The sequence below is a fragment of the Channa argus genome, chromosome 3 (assembly GCF_033026475.1).
Source record: "Channa argus isolate prfri chromosome 3, Channa argus male v1.0, whole genome shotgun sequence".
Taxonomy (NCBI): Eukaryota; Metazoa; Chordata; class Actinopteri; order Anabantiformes; family Channidae; genus Channa; species Channa argus.
In genome coordinates, this window is record NC_090199.1 from 12,969,798 (window position 1) to 12,986,435 (window position 16,638).

General features: G+C 38.6%; 1 protein-coding gene across 1 annotated transcript; it reads right to left on the reverse strand.

Annotated features, from left to right (window-relative positions):
• Nucleotides 1-1,992: 1,992 nt before the first annotated feature.
• smox (spermine oxidase) lies at nt 1,993-15,961 on the reverse strand. Its single transcript, XM_067497100.1, has 7 exons — nt 15,810-15,961; nt 10,907-11,141; nt 9,376-9,602; nt 7,471-7,644; nt 5,404-6,142; nt 4,198-4,358; nt 1,993-2,517 (listed from the first exon to the last, which is right to left on the reverse strand). The coding sequence occupies exons 2-7, from the start codon at nt 11,112-11,114 to the stop codon at nt 2,365-2,367; spliced, it is 1,662 nt and encodes a 553-aa protein (XP_067353201.1). The 5' UTR covers nt 11,115-11,141; nt 15,810-15,961; the 3' UTR covers nt 1,993-2,364.
• Nucleotides 15,962-16,638: the final 677 nt, after the last annotated feature.

Here is a 16,638-nt window from a genome sequence, read left to right on the forward strand (position 1 = left end):
CTTGTCAATTAATTTTATGTGATTTTTTGCTTCACTAGAGGGACCTGGTGGCTCAGTGATGGAGCAGGGCTGGAATGCAGAAGACACCGGGTTCGAATCCCGAAGCCTGGATATGGGAGGGTTGTGGCAGAAGGGGAATCTGGCATGAAAACACAAACCAAATCAATGTGCAGAACATGTTCTGCTGTGGCGACCCCAGAAGGCACAAGCTAGAAGTCCTTATTGATCTTTAAAAGACTTTAGATAAAAGTCTTTATATAAAAGACTTTAGATAAAAGTCTGAAGATGTTTTTCTGACTGCAGACGATCAGCAGTGGAAAATGAAGAGTGGTGCTGCAGCTAGATAAGTGGTGCTGTCTGTTGTGGGAGGGGTGAGTTTTGGAAATGGGTCAAGTTATCTCATATTACTGTAGCTATGCTGCTGTCAGTGTCTTGCATGTGTAGAATATTTAACACTGGAGGTCAAAATTCAGTAAACATCTGTGAGGCTTAGTTTACTACTATTTATGTATAAATATATAATCCTGCCATAATCCACTTCAGACTCAACATCATTTGAAAAAATAAATGTTGCTTTGTGCTGTGCAAAAATGCTTTTAGGAGTTTTCTGAACCCAATTTGAGGCTTTAGCAGTACGAGTTAAGGAAATCAATGAATGTCTTCCAAAGTTAAAGGTATTTGTAGCACATGCTTTCTTCTTTCTGTTTCTCTGCTACGCTGCAGTTGAAGGATAATATCAAAACTGGAGTTATGTACAGAAAATGTACTTTCAAGGATATCCGCTTACTTCTAACTCATGCACTTGTTACTGTGCCTTAACATAGATAAACAGAATTAAAACATTAAAATTTTGGCCCACATCCCTTAACTAAAAGTCATGTGACATAAAAAAGTATCTGTTAATGACTAAATTAATAAACAGTAGTAAGAATTTCAGCAAGAAAAACCTGTCATAGTGTTCATGTAGGAATCTTATTGTTGTACAATTTGTGGATTTATATTTTAATGCTGACAGAAGTGCACTCATTTTACAAAGGGGAAGTTTCCTCATTATGTGTATTACTGCTCAGCCTCCAAGAACTGTTGAATAATGTCCTCTGTGGCTTTAGAGAAGTTGTTTCTGAGAATGACAGTGATAATGTTGTCAAGGTTATCTCTGCCTGGAAACGACTACAAATTATTCACGGTTCAAAAACATGAAGTGTGGAGTTGGAACAACATGGCTATTTATCAGGGAGGAAGCATTCAATAAAATAACACAATCCAGTTGTATTATGGGTAATATAGGATCACTCATATTGGAGCGTAAAGTTCAACTTTGACATTATGTGATGTAAAAACAAGCACTGTATGACTGGGAGAGGTAAACATGCTCCTTTTACATGCTACTGTAGAAATGAATAATAATTAAGATTTTATTATTATTATTTATTATTTTTCCACTGGTACATCGCAAATAAAGTTTGATTAAGAATTTGTAAAAGAAAACCCAAATTTTGATTTCTCTTTTATTCTCCCTTGTGTGCAGAAGCAAAATGTGAAAATACGAAAAAAAAAATCCAGTTTTTTCTATTAAACAGGTTGTTATTTTGTGGTATGAACAGTATTTTTGCACTGATTTTGCTGTAGCTAATTAAAAATTTCCCTTTTTTTCAGTCTCTGATTGTATTTGTCTCTGATGAAGAGGAACTGCGCTGTTGTCTGACTGAAGTGAGGACTGGGTTGAGGTCTATTTTAACACCATCTGTCAGTTTGGCTCAGCGTTGTGGCTTTGGAGCATTTTCTTTTCTTTCCGAGTGCACTCACTTTCTTTCTTGCTCTCACAGATTTTAAAGGATACCAAAATGGTGATTATGTGGAAACAGCTCTTGTCTGTGGTTGAACTTTCCTGGAAAATATTCACGATGACAGAAGTGGGCGAACAGGAGATATCTGATGGCTACTGCACAGCTACAGTTTTTAACATTTAATGAAGTGACAACGCTTAGCTGGACTTGTTAGGTAATAACTTTTATTTTGTTAAAACTTTAGTTTTTCTATTATTTTTGAAATAACAATGTTACAGAAGGCACTTACAAAAACAAAATTACCGATGCTGTTATTACATACATTAAATTACTGATTAAATAAACAACATAATGACAGGATGATAAAAACGAGAAATGACAGCACCATTGGTAACCTTTGAACAGTATATATCAAATTAAATTTAGCATGATTTGATTCTACAGTACAATAGAAACAATACTCATTTGTTATTAATGTAATAATGCCCGAGCTATGCTTTTAAGTGAATCATCAAGATAAAAAGTTAAAAGTCAACAGTTTAGTTTTTCTTTTCACTAGTCAGAGGTTCATTTTATTTTAAATATTAGGTTTTGTCGTTTCAGCTCTGTGCAAGTCCTGGTACATTTCAACCAAGCGAGTGGCTTCTCTCTGTCCTGACAGCAAAGCACCATGGGTAGTGGAATAGTATTTTCTGTGGGTGGCTTCTCCAGCAAACAGGACCTGCAGAGGCTGGAGAGAAAGAGCAAGAGGAGACAGGGGAGAAAGGGGAAATGGGCAGAGAGGAAAGAGGGAAAGGTTTTACTAGAGAAGAAAACAAGCTCCATCAGTACCAGCTTGACATGTTTCTGGCCACTTGTGTGGCACAACTTTCTATTTCCATCACTGATTCCCTTGTTAGCACTCCACAAGTAGGCAGCTACAGTAGGCTAAGGGCTTAAGTATGACAGAATTGAAGGACTTCAGTGGAGGGGTCATGATGTTCCTTTTGGAAGTGTCAGGTGAGCACACAGAACCTCCGTTCAACCCCTTCTCCTCTTCACCCAGGACACATTAGGTTTCACAGTCTAGACTGCCGGCCAGGAATCAGTATTGGTATCCCCTTGACACCAGCTGTATTTGCTCTGCATGTTTTGGGATGTGGCAAGGTGATGACACTGTCACATTACCCGGATGCTCTCGGAGTACACGAGGAGTCGTAAACAACCAAATGTAATGGAGCTGTATCACAGTTGAATAATATGATTGAAATACTCCGATATATTTATACACAGAGACGGAAAGTAACACAATACATTCATTCCAAGAACAATTTGGAGGTATTATTATTACAATGGCATTACATTAAAATACTCAACTAAAAGAAAACCTTTACTTGAGTGTTTTCATATAATGTCATTGTAATAATAAAAGCAGCTAAAGCAGTGGGGCCTTTAATTGTAAAGGATGGGAGTTGCACAGAGGGGCAGCTGAGCATGCCCCTCGCCCGAGCTGAGTTGCCATGGATGCACTGATGTGTTAGTAAAGCAATTTTATATTGAATTCTGGAGGAGACCGGGAGTCATTGAAGGGACTTGAGGATAGGAGTGATGTGCTCATGTTTACGCACTGTGATCAGGATCCTGGCAGTGCTCTTTTGTATATGCTGGAGGTTTTAAAGAATCTTGCCAGGGAGCTCGATAAGCAGTGTGTTGCAATGTCCTCCAATAGTCAAGTACACAGTATATCAATACAGAGTAGAGGTAAAGTCACGCTGTACTCTACTATCTGAAAATTAGTAGCTACTTCACTGATTATAACTACGACACATAAGCACATGCTCAGGTAAATACAATCGTGGATTTAATAATCGAGTCCTATAGAATAAAAAAATAAAAAGAGGGGGAATGCTATGCATCCAGATGTTTGCATGTTAATCCATAGGGTTAAGCCTAATAGTACAACCGGCTATCTATAACATATGATAATAATAATTTGCTTTAATCAATCAACAATCTTTTCTAACTTATAATAATCCAAAATTTTACTGCAGTAATGTTGCTGCATTATCACCTTTACTTAAACATATGAAAACTTATTCATAACTGTATAAGTATAATGTAGTGACAGAATTTAAACGCTACAACAAAAGAACCCAATAATGAATAAAAAATGTATGTCTCTGAATCTCCCCCTAAGTCCCTGACTTATTTAATGTGTAGGACAAAATAACAGAAACACCTCACAATACAGTGCAGTACGACCAAAACCACTGACTGTGACCTCATAGATAATTAACCATCTCTTCGACAGAATCAAACATTAAAAACTGCATGAGTCATTTAGTTCATGGATAGTGGATTGCTTTGCATTGTGCAGGTGTTTTTTTATTTTTGTGTCCACCCTCTGTGTTGTGTTGTGTGGTGGTCTCACCGGCGCCTTCGTGCTGTTGGCGTAAGGCAGTGGCATGGCCAGCCTCTCACAGTCACCACCACTGGACCCCACTCTGGTGAAGGAGTAGGAGCCTCGGATGTAGGGGTTACTACCCCATGAGGAGCGCAGGACACGCCGGGGCTTTGGAATGTCAGGGTTTCCTGATGAGAGAGAGAAACGTTACGGTAGAGGGACAGTCGAGTGTCTAAAATATCCAGTGTTTGACAGAACCCAACCCTTTAGTGCGACGTCCCATCTGCCAGGACATAATAACCTGTGTCCAGAGAGGCACTGACCTAAAAAAAAAGTGTGTATTGGCTTTTTTTGTTGTGGGACAAATGACTAAGAGTTATAAATTAGGTCTAGGTTAGGATTAGTGTGAAGGTTGGGGTTAGACATTTAGTTCTGATAGTTGACATTGGATAAGAGGTTAGGTAATTACGTCAGCGAGTCTCCTCCTAACTACAGAAAGAACAACGTGGGTAGTTTCCTAGTATTATTTACCGTCTACATCTATAGGATGTTACTTAGCTCATCATGAAGTGACTCATTGTTACTCTATGTCCCTATGACTCGTTTCTGAGCCAATCCCTTTACCTAGAAATAACAAGACTGTTCTCTCTGCACTTTGTTTCCTGCCTAATGACAACACTGAGTCATGTGATAAAACCTTTTTATGTTGCAGTCTCCTTGAAGCTGGCATGTCCTTTTTTTTTTCCGGAACATTGAATTAGCCTAAGAGAAAATACCACACTCAATGCTGTGTGTAAGAAAGATGGGGTTTGATCAAATGCCTGTAAAAGTAAAAGCTTCATCACCTTATCTGCACCAGACACCTGAGCCATTCAGCTATATTATCTCTCAACCCCTTTTTTCCATGGAGAAAAGCTGCTTACGTCACAGCTGAAGCTTATGTCATTTCCTCTACTTGAAACACAATGACACAACCCAGTTCATGGTTCATATGAGTCACTGTGCTGACGGGGCTTAGTTTCATCTCCCTGAGGCTATTGTGTTAGTTTTAGATTAGTGATTATTAGTGAAAACTTTACCACAATAGAGGCAAAAAAGACAAGCTAATCATGTGTTTTCTGTCGTAAAAATCTACACAATGAAAATCCGAATTTAAGTGATGTAAGTAAAATATATTTTGTCTACACCATAATGGAAACACATGTACAAACATGTAACATGTACAGTACAAACCGGTAAAGCGCCTCAGCAGCTCAGTGCAGGTCTCGACTACTGTTTCGTCATTGCAGCGCTCCATGTACAGCGCCTCCTGCCCACAGATCCAGCCGCTCAGCATGTAACCGTAGCGCTCAGGCGGATAGAGGACGTCAAAGCTGCAGATTTTCTTGTACCACAGCTCCTCGGGGTAGGTCAGCTGTTCGAGCTGAGCCTCATCCTCCCACACAAACTGGATGCTGTTGCACTCTGGGCTCCAGAAGGGCTCCTCAAACTCTAAGAAGATCTTATCGGTGGTGCTGATGCCCAGCTTCTCGATGGCGAGCACCTTGTCCTCGGGCAGAGGGGGGGAGAACATTGCTTCATGGTTTTGCTTCAGGACACCCAGAGAAGCAGTTATGATCACATGGTCGGCGGTGATCCACTCCTCGTCCTCACACTCCACACATATGGGGTGCCCCAGGATCAGAGGGTCCCAGTGAGGTCGGCAGCTGTTTTCATTGTGGTTGTTGTCCTGGTTGGTGTCACTGCTCTTGGGAATCACCTCGCGATGCTGGGCAGAGTAGTTCCAGTGGATGCAGCGGACGGGTTTGCTAAGGCAAATGGTGCTGGAGGGGATGTCCTGGGCCAGGAGCTCCACGATCTTCATGAAACCTTCAGGAATGACATAATGTGCTCCAGGAATCTCTGTCCACTCGCCAAACTCACTCAGAGACACCTCATCCATACTGGGGGAGCTACTTTCACAACTCTCCACCTGAAACAGAAGATCACATCGACACAGAAATTCAACTCAGTCACATTTTCACTGAATATCGGCAGCCATGTTGCTGCCTAGTAAACTGAAAAATAAATAAACTCTCGCACACATTAAATCCATATTTTACTTTAGGTATTAATATGCAATCTATATTCTACAGTCCTCTGTCACTGATGTACGCATCTTTACAGCTACAGCACTGAACACACCATGGTTACACTTAACACCTATGTTGTTTACCTACTGTACAGGTGGTGTATTATTGAAGTAAAAATATAGTACTGCTTCAACATCATTCACCAGCTACCTGGTGACTTGTGTGCTACCATCTCCTCTCTTCTGCACTTCACAACTTGCTCTGTTGCTTACTGTGTGTGGGTGGAAGCATATGGAGCAACGTTCAAAGAATATGGATTTACTGATTTCGATTATAATAAATTAGACTTAGTTTTTCTAGCTCATGGTGATCATAAAGAGCCTCGGGTGTGTTTATGTATCCTCCAAGCAGACTCCAATGCAGTACAAATAGTGAGTTTATCTTTTTCCCGTTTCTGTAACTATCTATCTATCTATCTATCTATCTATATATAGATCTATCTATCTATCTATATATATATATATATATAGATAGATAGATAGATAGATAGATAGATAGATAGATATGTGTGTGTGTGTATGTATATATGTGTGTATGTATGTGTGTGTATATATATATATATATATATATATATATATATTTTTTTTTTTTTTTAACTACTAATAAAACAAGCAAGCTAAACATTATTTGTTTGCTAATGTATGTAAGTGGTCTTTTTCCTCAGTTGTACATAATTACAAGTTTTAATTTTTGACAGTTGGTCAATCTGACCTGAGAGAAAAGAAAATAGTGATACTATTAATAATGAGAGTGATAATGTAATTTGTCTAAGTAAACTCAGTATACTCACACACACACACACACACACACACACACACAGACAAATATATAATCAAGCCTAACTGGCTATAGTCTGAAAGGAAAGAAAGAAAAAATCATTATTAGCAAACCAATTTTTTTTATTAATAGCTTATTACAGTCTAATTAAGCCTAATTATTAAGCCAAAACTATGTTTTCACATCATTTTGCCTTATGATGACTGATGTCATGTCATTATCAGGGTATATTAGATAAGTTTAAAAAAGGTCTTATGACAAAAACACATCCCCATTCCCAAATGGGAAAGTAAAACAAAAGAAGGATATGAAAAGCCTGTTGACTACCTCAGCATCACACAATCACATGAAGACAAGGAAATGGAGAACACACACGCACACAGAGACACACCTTGAGGTACTGTTGAAGCATAGACAGTTTGAGCTTCTTGGTGCTCTCAGAATCATCAGGATCCACCATGATCCTCTTGCGCACCACATCTCGCGTAAAGATGCCGACGCTGTTCTGGCTCTCGGCGCAAACTGGCTTCCCATTTTTGAAGAACTCCTGAGTCAGCTCATACACCTAGAGTGTGTGACAGACATACATTGTGATCAGGAGGAAGAAGAATAAGGAAGGACAAAGAAAGTAGAGGAGAGTGAAACAGAAAACAAAGAAACCAGTTTAGTTCAGTTTAGGGCGGATTACATCAGATCAATATATCATTATGTCAAAAGAAACTATGCTGTTAGCATGAGAAATACCACATGCTGCCAGCCACTGCGAGAGTATAAACCTGTGAGAACAGGAGAATAGAAGGCAGTAAGAAAATGTAACTTTATCTTTTCTGACGTCAGATGGCCAATGGTGCACCATTTACAGTAGTATCAAGTCAAAACATCCGTGATGTGTCAAGTCAAAACATTACCAGCATTAATCCACACTCTTTACCAGAAGTTAATAAAGTTGGGCTTTAAGTGTATTCCTACTGTACAACACAAGTAATATAAGTCCATTATTTGATTGTTTTAAGGGCTTAGTTTGTAAAGCTGAGAAGTAGCTTGTGTAGAATAAGATGATAATAATGATAAATATATTTATCTATATTTCAATGTAGAATAGGGAGAATAAGAATAAACTCGTCTCTGCATCTGCAATATCAGCATCAAAAATGTCATCTCATAAAAACACAGATTATCAGCAAACATTCAATTAACCATCGGAATAGTATTTTAAAGTGAAAATGACATAATTTCACCAGCTGTACATCTTAAAATAATTAGTGTTATGAAGTTAACACTTAGGTAGATCAACAAGGGAGAATGTGTTAGAGCTGCAATGTGTCTTTTAATGAGAAAATGAAAGCAACTGTGTTAAGTCCAAGGGTTAATGAGTCATCTTTTTATGACTCTGACCATGAAAATCATCAAGAAAAGGTAGAGAAATGTGGACCTCATCACTATATCAGCCAGGAAGCTTGAGTTTCAGTTTGATTATTATATTAAAGTAGCATTTTAAAGCCTTTTAGAGACCTGTGCAGTTTAAACTGCCACTGTATCGCCGAAACATGTTGGGATCTGAGGTGTGAAATTCCTTTAAAAGGATTTATCACAGAGACACAGGTAGCTCGTTTAAGAAACAGTTGCCAAGAGGTCAACACAGAAAACACATCTGTATGAGGTAAAATAAACCCATGTCCTCTCTTTGGTCTGTACCTTTTCAATGTAACTGCTTTTCCAAACATGATCAACTTAAGCAACAATACAGAGCAAAGTGTGGATTACTGGGCTCACAAAGATTGCCATTCTTTAATGGTCACTTCATTAAACTTCATCTTAAGGCTGAAAATATGTTGAACAATACTGTCAAAGAATGGTTTGGAGCAAATTCTGACGAATCATCACATCCTAAACCCTTAACAGTCCATTTTCCCTCCTTTGTTTCCACTTTAAAGTTAGAAAAACACTCGACTCCACACTGACATTATCATATATACTGTGTGTTGGCTTGTTCAAAGGCCAGCTCTTTGTTGAAGCCATGTGATGTTGACACTGTGAAACACATTCAAACCAAAGACTCCAGTGCACAACAAGTGAACAGTGTTTGGCTGCACAGCGTGAGAATATAATGACTGACCTAACAGTTAAAAAGTCACCACTGACTTTAAATAATCTGGTCACTGTGTCTAAAGCATGTGACATGATTAAAACTACATATAGTGATGATGTAAGGCAGGCTTAACATTTTGTATCTCTGTGTTTCCTTTTTGTACATGTAACTTTGAATTCATGTGCTGGCCCCATGTTCCCCCTTTACCTCGTTGTACAGGTCGCTGAATTCCTCCACCAGGTCCTTGGGGATCCTCTTCCCGACATTGGTCTGATAGTGGGCCACACCATTCTTGGTGTACAGGCTGATGCGTCCCACGCTCCTCTCCCCGTCTGTGGTGTGCTCCAGCAGCCCATTGTCCTCTGCCATATGATACACTGGGTTCCCATTAGCACCATGGATCCAGGTGGCTCCTAGCTCCAAAGTTGATGTTCCTGCGGGATTTGACCAAAAAATGCTCTGAGCTATTTTTTTACATTCAGTTAAAGACTACAATGGGCCAATACAGAGATAAATCATTCAACAACATTCTAAAAACTAGACATCATCTGAGGAATTAAGCATTTACATGACAGACCCCATTTGCATTAACAATGTAGAATGTTTCACCAGCATAAGCAGGTTCCCCACTGGTTTGATCTTGGCAGAAGAAGTATGTCATGATTTAAATTAATGGCAGGATCATTTCTATGGTGCAAGACTTGCACACCAGTAGACTTTGCTGGGCAAAGTACAATAGACTTTGCTGGGGAAAGTCTACCAGTGTGGCTCAAGCGGCTCAAGCAAAAAGCACCATTTTTTTTCTTGGAATTGAACATGCATCCAGTATGTGTGTCGTTTGGGAAAACAATTGCATTGAAGTTCCAATTGATTGCATGAATAAATGGTTCACTAATAAGTAAGTGGATAGCTTTCCAAGTAAATATCAAAGGCACTTTCAATAAATCTTAGTCAGTCTTCAGGAGAAAAAACAAATCTAGTGTACTTTGATACGAAAAAGAGCCTCTACAGATTAGATAATAGAGGTTCTGCATGGCTCCAACTTGTATCAGAGGATTCTTTGTTTACATATCAGCAGTTAAATGGAGCTTTGTATGATTTTAACTGAACACACCATGAATTGATAGTTGGAAAACATGTTTTCTTCAAGGATGAAATATATCTGTATCGTGTAAAATTCTCGAAAAAACCTTTCTGGTGTTGAACATGTATCTCTGTGCTTAGAGCAGATGATGAAAACAGTTGATGTTGTTCTGTGGTTATTCACTTACTGGTTTACTGATTAGGTTCATATATAGTACAGTAGATAACAATATAATTTGGGGAAAATTTTGAAATTTTTAAGAGTTAAATTAGACGATTGATGACACAGTTAATTAATTAGCATGTTACACCTCAACATTTAATATCGTGTCACTCTATAAACCAAAGTGCTATGGTTCTTTGGATAATTATTAATAGGTAACCATGACTCTTGGAGTCTAGCTTTTTCTTCCTGATTGCAAACCTTAACCTAATCTACTGCTGGCTCTGGCATTTGTTACCCTTTTGTTGTTGCTGTTGCTTCAGGATTTGTTTCATGTATTTTAGGATAATTGAGCAAAACTATGCATGCAGATTTTACAAAACACATGTTGAGCCAGTTGTATTGCACCCAATACATTTGCTTTTGTGGATGTCTAGAAGTTACACAAAGTTTGATGTACCAACGGGTAAATATAAGGACACATCCTCTTACCGTGCTGAACACTGAGAACTCGTCCTCCGATGTGGTCAGATGCCTCTAGGACAGTTACATCCGTGAAGCCTTTTTTCAGTAGGACCTTAGTTGCAGCAAGGCCAGCCAAGCCAGCACCAATCACTACTATTCGAGGCTGCCGATGAGTGCGTAGGCCGCTACTAAGAGGATCATCAGTGCTGTCTGTGGAAATTTCACAACTTTGCATGCCGTCCAGACTCTTCTTCGATGGAGTCTGAGGACAAATTAGTGAGAAAGATAAAACTATTTCACAATCATCACTACGTCAGCAGGCAACGGGAACTCATACAGTGGAGGACAATATAGGATGAAAAAAGATTTGACACATTTTAAAGTGTACATGTCTTATTAGTGACACACTATGAAGAAATTTGTGACTGCTGATTGGGTGGGTCATTTTTATGTTTCATTCTGAGCTACTGATCTTCACTGTTGTTGCAGTTTGGCATTTATAGAAAAGTTTACAAAGAACATGTAATAAAAAAAAATATTTTAGCACAACAATGGATGCATGGAAAAAATGCATGTCATTCAATGGCATTGTGTTGAGAAAATGTAAGGACTCTGAAGCCACACAAGAGACCAGTTTTATAATCTTGTCCAGACTAAAATGATCGTGTTACAGGGTTTTGGCTCAGTAGTTCTCACTAGACCTACTTCCTTTTAAAAAAAATAGCTCGTATAACAAGTGTTGCACAGGAGCCTGTGGCTTATTCAGAGAAGCATATTCATAGTCTATCCTATAGTTAGGATGGAAAAATTGTTTTTTATTTCACACTCACTTAGTTTTATTGGGGTGAGGACAGATATCTCAAAACTTGGACAAATAAAATCTAAACTGTCATCAGCACAATTTTTCGTGAACTGACCCAGAGGTTTTCACTTTTCTGGGCTCATGCAATTTGGCCCCATTAAAGCTCTGCAGCCTCATAATATTTATTAAGTCCTGACTTTAACATCCACCTCTTTTATAACTGATAAGTGCTGCCTATTGCCATTCCCCCCAATATAACCCGCATTTACAGCTGTGTTTATAACTGTGATTAACTTAATTTTGAGCCGTTTTCCATCACATGTTTACATTATCCTGTCTACCGGCTGTGTATGCTGTTGTACGACACTGTTTATTAAGCATAAGGCCAAATTAGAAGTCCTGATACTACCCTGTTATTTCTGTCCGAGAACAGAAAAAGATTTTTTATTGCAGTCTCTTTAATTATACTGAAATTGCTCAGGGACTCTAGCATTCAGAGGGAAGATTCACAAGCGATCCTGTTATTCCAGTACACAAGGCTGCTTGATCTGAATGTATGGACCACTGTGTGTAAGAATAACATAGTGGGAGTCTATTCACAAGACACTTTTGTTCACTCAACAGAGAAATGGAGAAAGGAGCAATATTAGGTGGCAGCGATTCATGGTAGTTATATACTCTTTTAATATTAAGTGGTTCAGTGTCCCCTGTCCTGACACACATGAGCAACAATGTCAGCTCTTCTGAAGTAAGACAGTGATATCCTGCTGTTACACAAACCACAAACGCGCACACACTCCCCGCTTCGTTACCAGAGCAACGCTAGATACCGGACAGTACATATGGTGCTGTGGAGAAAACACACACAGAGTTTCCCGCAAGTTGAGGTCAGACAGAAAAAATAAATCACGGGCTCTAAATATGAATCTAATGTTTTCAGTTGCATGAGGTCATTCATCAACCTCAGACTGGTCAACAAATACACACAGGATGTATAGCTGTGACACAAACTGTTTCATCTTCACTGAAATTGTAGCCTTGAAACCACAGGAACTGTGTTGTAAGCAAGTTTCCAATTCAACATCTCAGCAGGGCGATTCACTGGGTCAACAAAAGCTGACGAGAAAAGTCAGAGAGGCAACCACCAGTGCACACCACAGGAACAGATATGTATGGTGACATACAATATGCTGATATAAAATTGCAATGTCAAACCAATATGCAGGATTCATCACAAATATTTAGTACTTCCTTGTCACAGTTGACCACTGCATGACACAAGTTCTTGACATTAGTGAGGAAAAGGCCTTTTTATTGGGAACACTTATGCAGTAAGACTATACAGGGAAACAACGTAAATCTGATTTTGCCACACATCTTTATTCCCCTGCATACTAGATGTTGTTTATGGAGATAATAACAACAAATTCTATCTTTTACCTTTTACCATGGTTCTTCCATTAATACACCACTGTGATGCAGTTTCTTGATTTTGCACAAATCACTAAGACAAAAAGCCATGTTTCACTTCCAGTTCTGGCTCCTTCTCACAAACTAATTCTCCCTGTTAATCTCTGTTTCACACAGAAAATACAAACAACTCATCAGCTTCCCAGAATCTTAAGCTGAAATGTTGCTACAACAACATCAACAAGAATATGTTCGAAGACAGGTGATCCTATTTTCTATTTAGGTATTTCTTTTTTTGAATGATATACTATTACTAGCAGAATAACCTAAAATGATTGACGTTGTAAAATAACAAAAGGCCTTTGAGTGATTAAGTGCAGGGTGGTTACTTATTAAATCAGTTTTTTTTTTATTGAGTCTAAATGTTTCCTACTATAGATGATATAATAGATGGTATAAATGGTGGTTTATTTTTATTGATTACTGTTCTGTTATATTTTACAGTTGGTAAAGAGTCACTGGAGGACAATGTTTTTTATTGGAAAACCACATATACAGAGAAAATATCTGACAACAATGAAGATCCATCAATAGTTTTTAATTTTGTTACTGCATTTGATAATTTCTGCATCTAATACATATAAACTTGTATGAGGACGTCCACAGAGGTGTGTCAGAATTTCCTTATCTGCCTCCACAGATAGAATGATCAAGCAGGTACGTACAAGCTCTTAAGAATGTGATATTTTACCTAACCAACAATAAAACTGGAACATTTTTTGCAGGCCTTCTTCAGAAAACCCAGCTGTAAAGATTTCCTTAAAGCCCATTCCAATTCAAAATACACCTTGTTCTCTAAATACATAAGCAACAGTGATTTCAAGTGAGTGGCTGATCTGATTAATAGAGCGCATTTGATCACTTTACATTCTGGCTTTGCTGACAGATTGTGCATTCCTCCCTGGTCGCTTGTAATTCCACGGCTGGTTAATACACTCGCCACATGCCACCACTCCACGCTCTACACAAACCACAGCAGATTAATGTGTGGGCTGTCCTTGGGTAGCTAGGCTGCTCAGGGTGGGGTGGAGTGAGGAGAAGGGAGGGAGGCGGGCTACTACTGACCTAGAAATGGCAATCTACAGTTCTGTGCTCGTGGCCTCTCCAAAAGCGGGGTCAGCCTCAAGCAGGAATATCTTAAAGTGTGTGAGATGCTGTCCCCCATCTTTACTGGCTCCTTCTCTCTGTTAATTTCGGACACAGTTCTTTCCAGCTGTGCGCACAGCCACATCTGCATTTCCTTTTTCAGTCCCACATGAATGTTAGCATGATAACAAACATCTCCAGATCCCTAAATACATTTAAAAAAAATATTATTCTCGAGGCTTCGTGACAATGGCCAGACATTCCACACTCTCCAAGCTCTGGTTTTCTCAAGCTGATGAAGATGGACTGTATGCAAACATACACACAAACATACACTACTACACCACTGTGCTGCTTTAAACCACAGTGGTTCCTCAATGCAGAACAGTGCCCTGGGAGACTAATAGTATTGCCAGTTACAGACATGTTCATTATCACCACTGACAGACATAATAGAGAAAACAAAAAAAAATATGGGAAAGATAAAGAAGATGTGTTAAAGGTATGTTTCATGTTTATCATTTTAAAAACACATCTTAAGGTTACATCTTAACAGTCATCATTTAGAAAACAGGTTTACAAGTTAAAAATCAATGCCTTTATTAACAGTTTTTAGATCAAAAAAGTACATTTGACTGTTAAAATAGATGCACCTAATGCTTAAATTCTGCTTATTAGCAACTTGTTAACATTTAAATTAATGCGTTGATTGAGAGAGTCTTGGTGGATTACAAACGTTGACTGACCTAATTCACATTGAAGTTCGAGCTTATTAAAAAGGAGAAACAAAAAGAAAAGAAAAAGAAATATTAAAGCCCACTGTATCTGAAACATTAGTAAATTATTTATTTACCACTCACTAAGCTATTAGTCACAGCTGATTTCATCCTGAAGACTGCCTGGAAGGTGGTTGCAAAATATCAAATATAAAAGATAAAGACATTTTATAAGTGTTCTTCACAGCTATCGTCACAGATAAGAAAAACCTGAGTGAGAGCAGAGCAGATAAAAATGAAGACAATGGGAATCGAACAGTTTGAGTCTATACTGCCACGTATAAGAGGTGATGCCAAAGTGGCAGCAGTTTGAAACAAAGCAACCAACTTCACCGAGTTACTCAGTCAGACTGTCAGTGAAACACAACACGTGGGGAAGCAACAACAAAACCTGAGCACATTTTTAAAGCAAATAAAGCGAAAAGGAGAAAGGCGCATTGTTACAACTACAGCAATTTATCCAGCAAAATACACTCGGCGACCTTCGACACATCAGTGGCACACACATTGGATCTGATCGGCTGGTGTTGTGGTTTACACAGGTTGTTTTTGTGCTGCGTTTTCCTGCCTTGAGCCACACAAACTACTGGATGATATTTGTTACCATTTGTAACTAAACGGCGGCTCGCAGCGCTCCCAACTACAGTAAACCCGCTGTTCCCACAGTATTTTCAGGGACATGTATTGATACAGCCCGTTCTCCTGCTGAACACTGAAATCACCGCACTCGACATCAGCGTCCCACCGTTAGAAACATTATTCTGTTACATGTATTTTTAGCAGAGCCGCTTGTTACCTGACTCTCTTGGTCTTCAGCTTTAAAACCTCAGAGTGCTCCGCTTTCCTTTGTGCCGTTTTTCCCTCAGACCGGCTCCGCTTTGTATTTGTGCCTGGAAACCAGAAGCAGCCAGTTTTTCTGTGGCCGCTGCCTCCTCATTAATAATATATGAGCAGCGATGACGATGGAGACCAGCCCTCCACTGAGTAATAATAAATAAATCCTACTGCGTAATACCGCATCCATGCGTAACGCACCACATCCGGCGTGCTGCATACTACACTGCAGATATTTGCCTCAAAGGTATCATAAAAAAAATAACAACAGTCAAATAAATCCATTAATATGTGTATATTTTAAAATACAACATAAAAATAATAATTGTTGTTGTGATAGTGATGCAACCACTGTCACTGTGTTACTGTTTATTGCCTGCTATACAATACATATTCTGTAGGTCTTGATTAGTGAAATGGCAGAGCTGTGGTCATGTCACTTTTTTAAAATGCCATAACTAGCAAACCTCACTATTAGCATGACGAATCAAATGCTGTTTCTGATTTGTCATTAAAAGACATATTAAATCTCAATCTAAATTATGTTTATATTAAACTCGTTTCATAATTTTAATGTCTTGTATTGGAAATATTTAATTTAAAACAGTTTTAAAAACTAATAGTCTGTGGTGGAAGAAGTATTCCACTCATTTACTTAAGTATTGTAAATGTAACAGTAGCACAGTGTAGAAATACTGCTAAAAATGAACAACCTGTATTCTAGATGTTTCTTGAGTAAAAGTACAAAAATAATACCTCAAAAATACTCAAATTACCACAAGTGCAAGTAA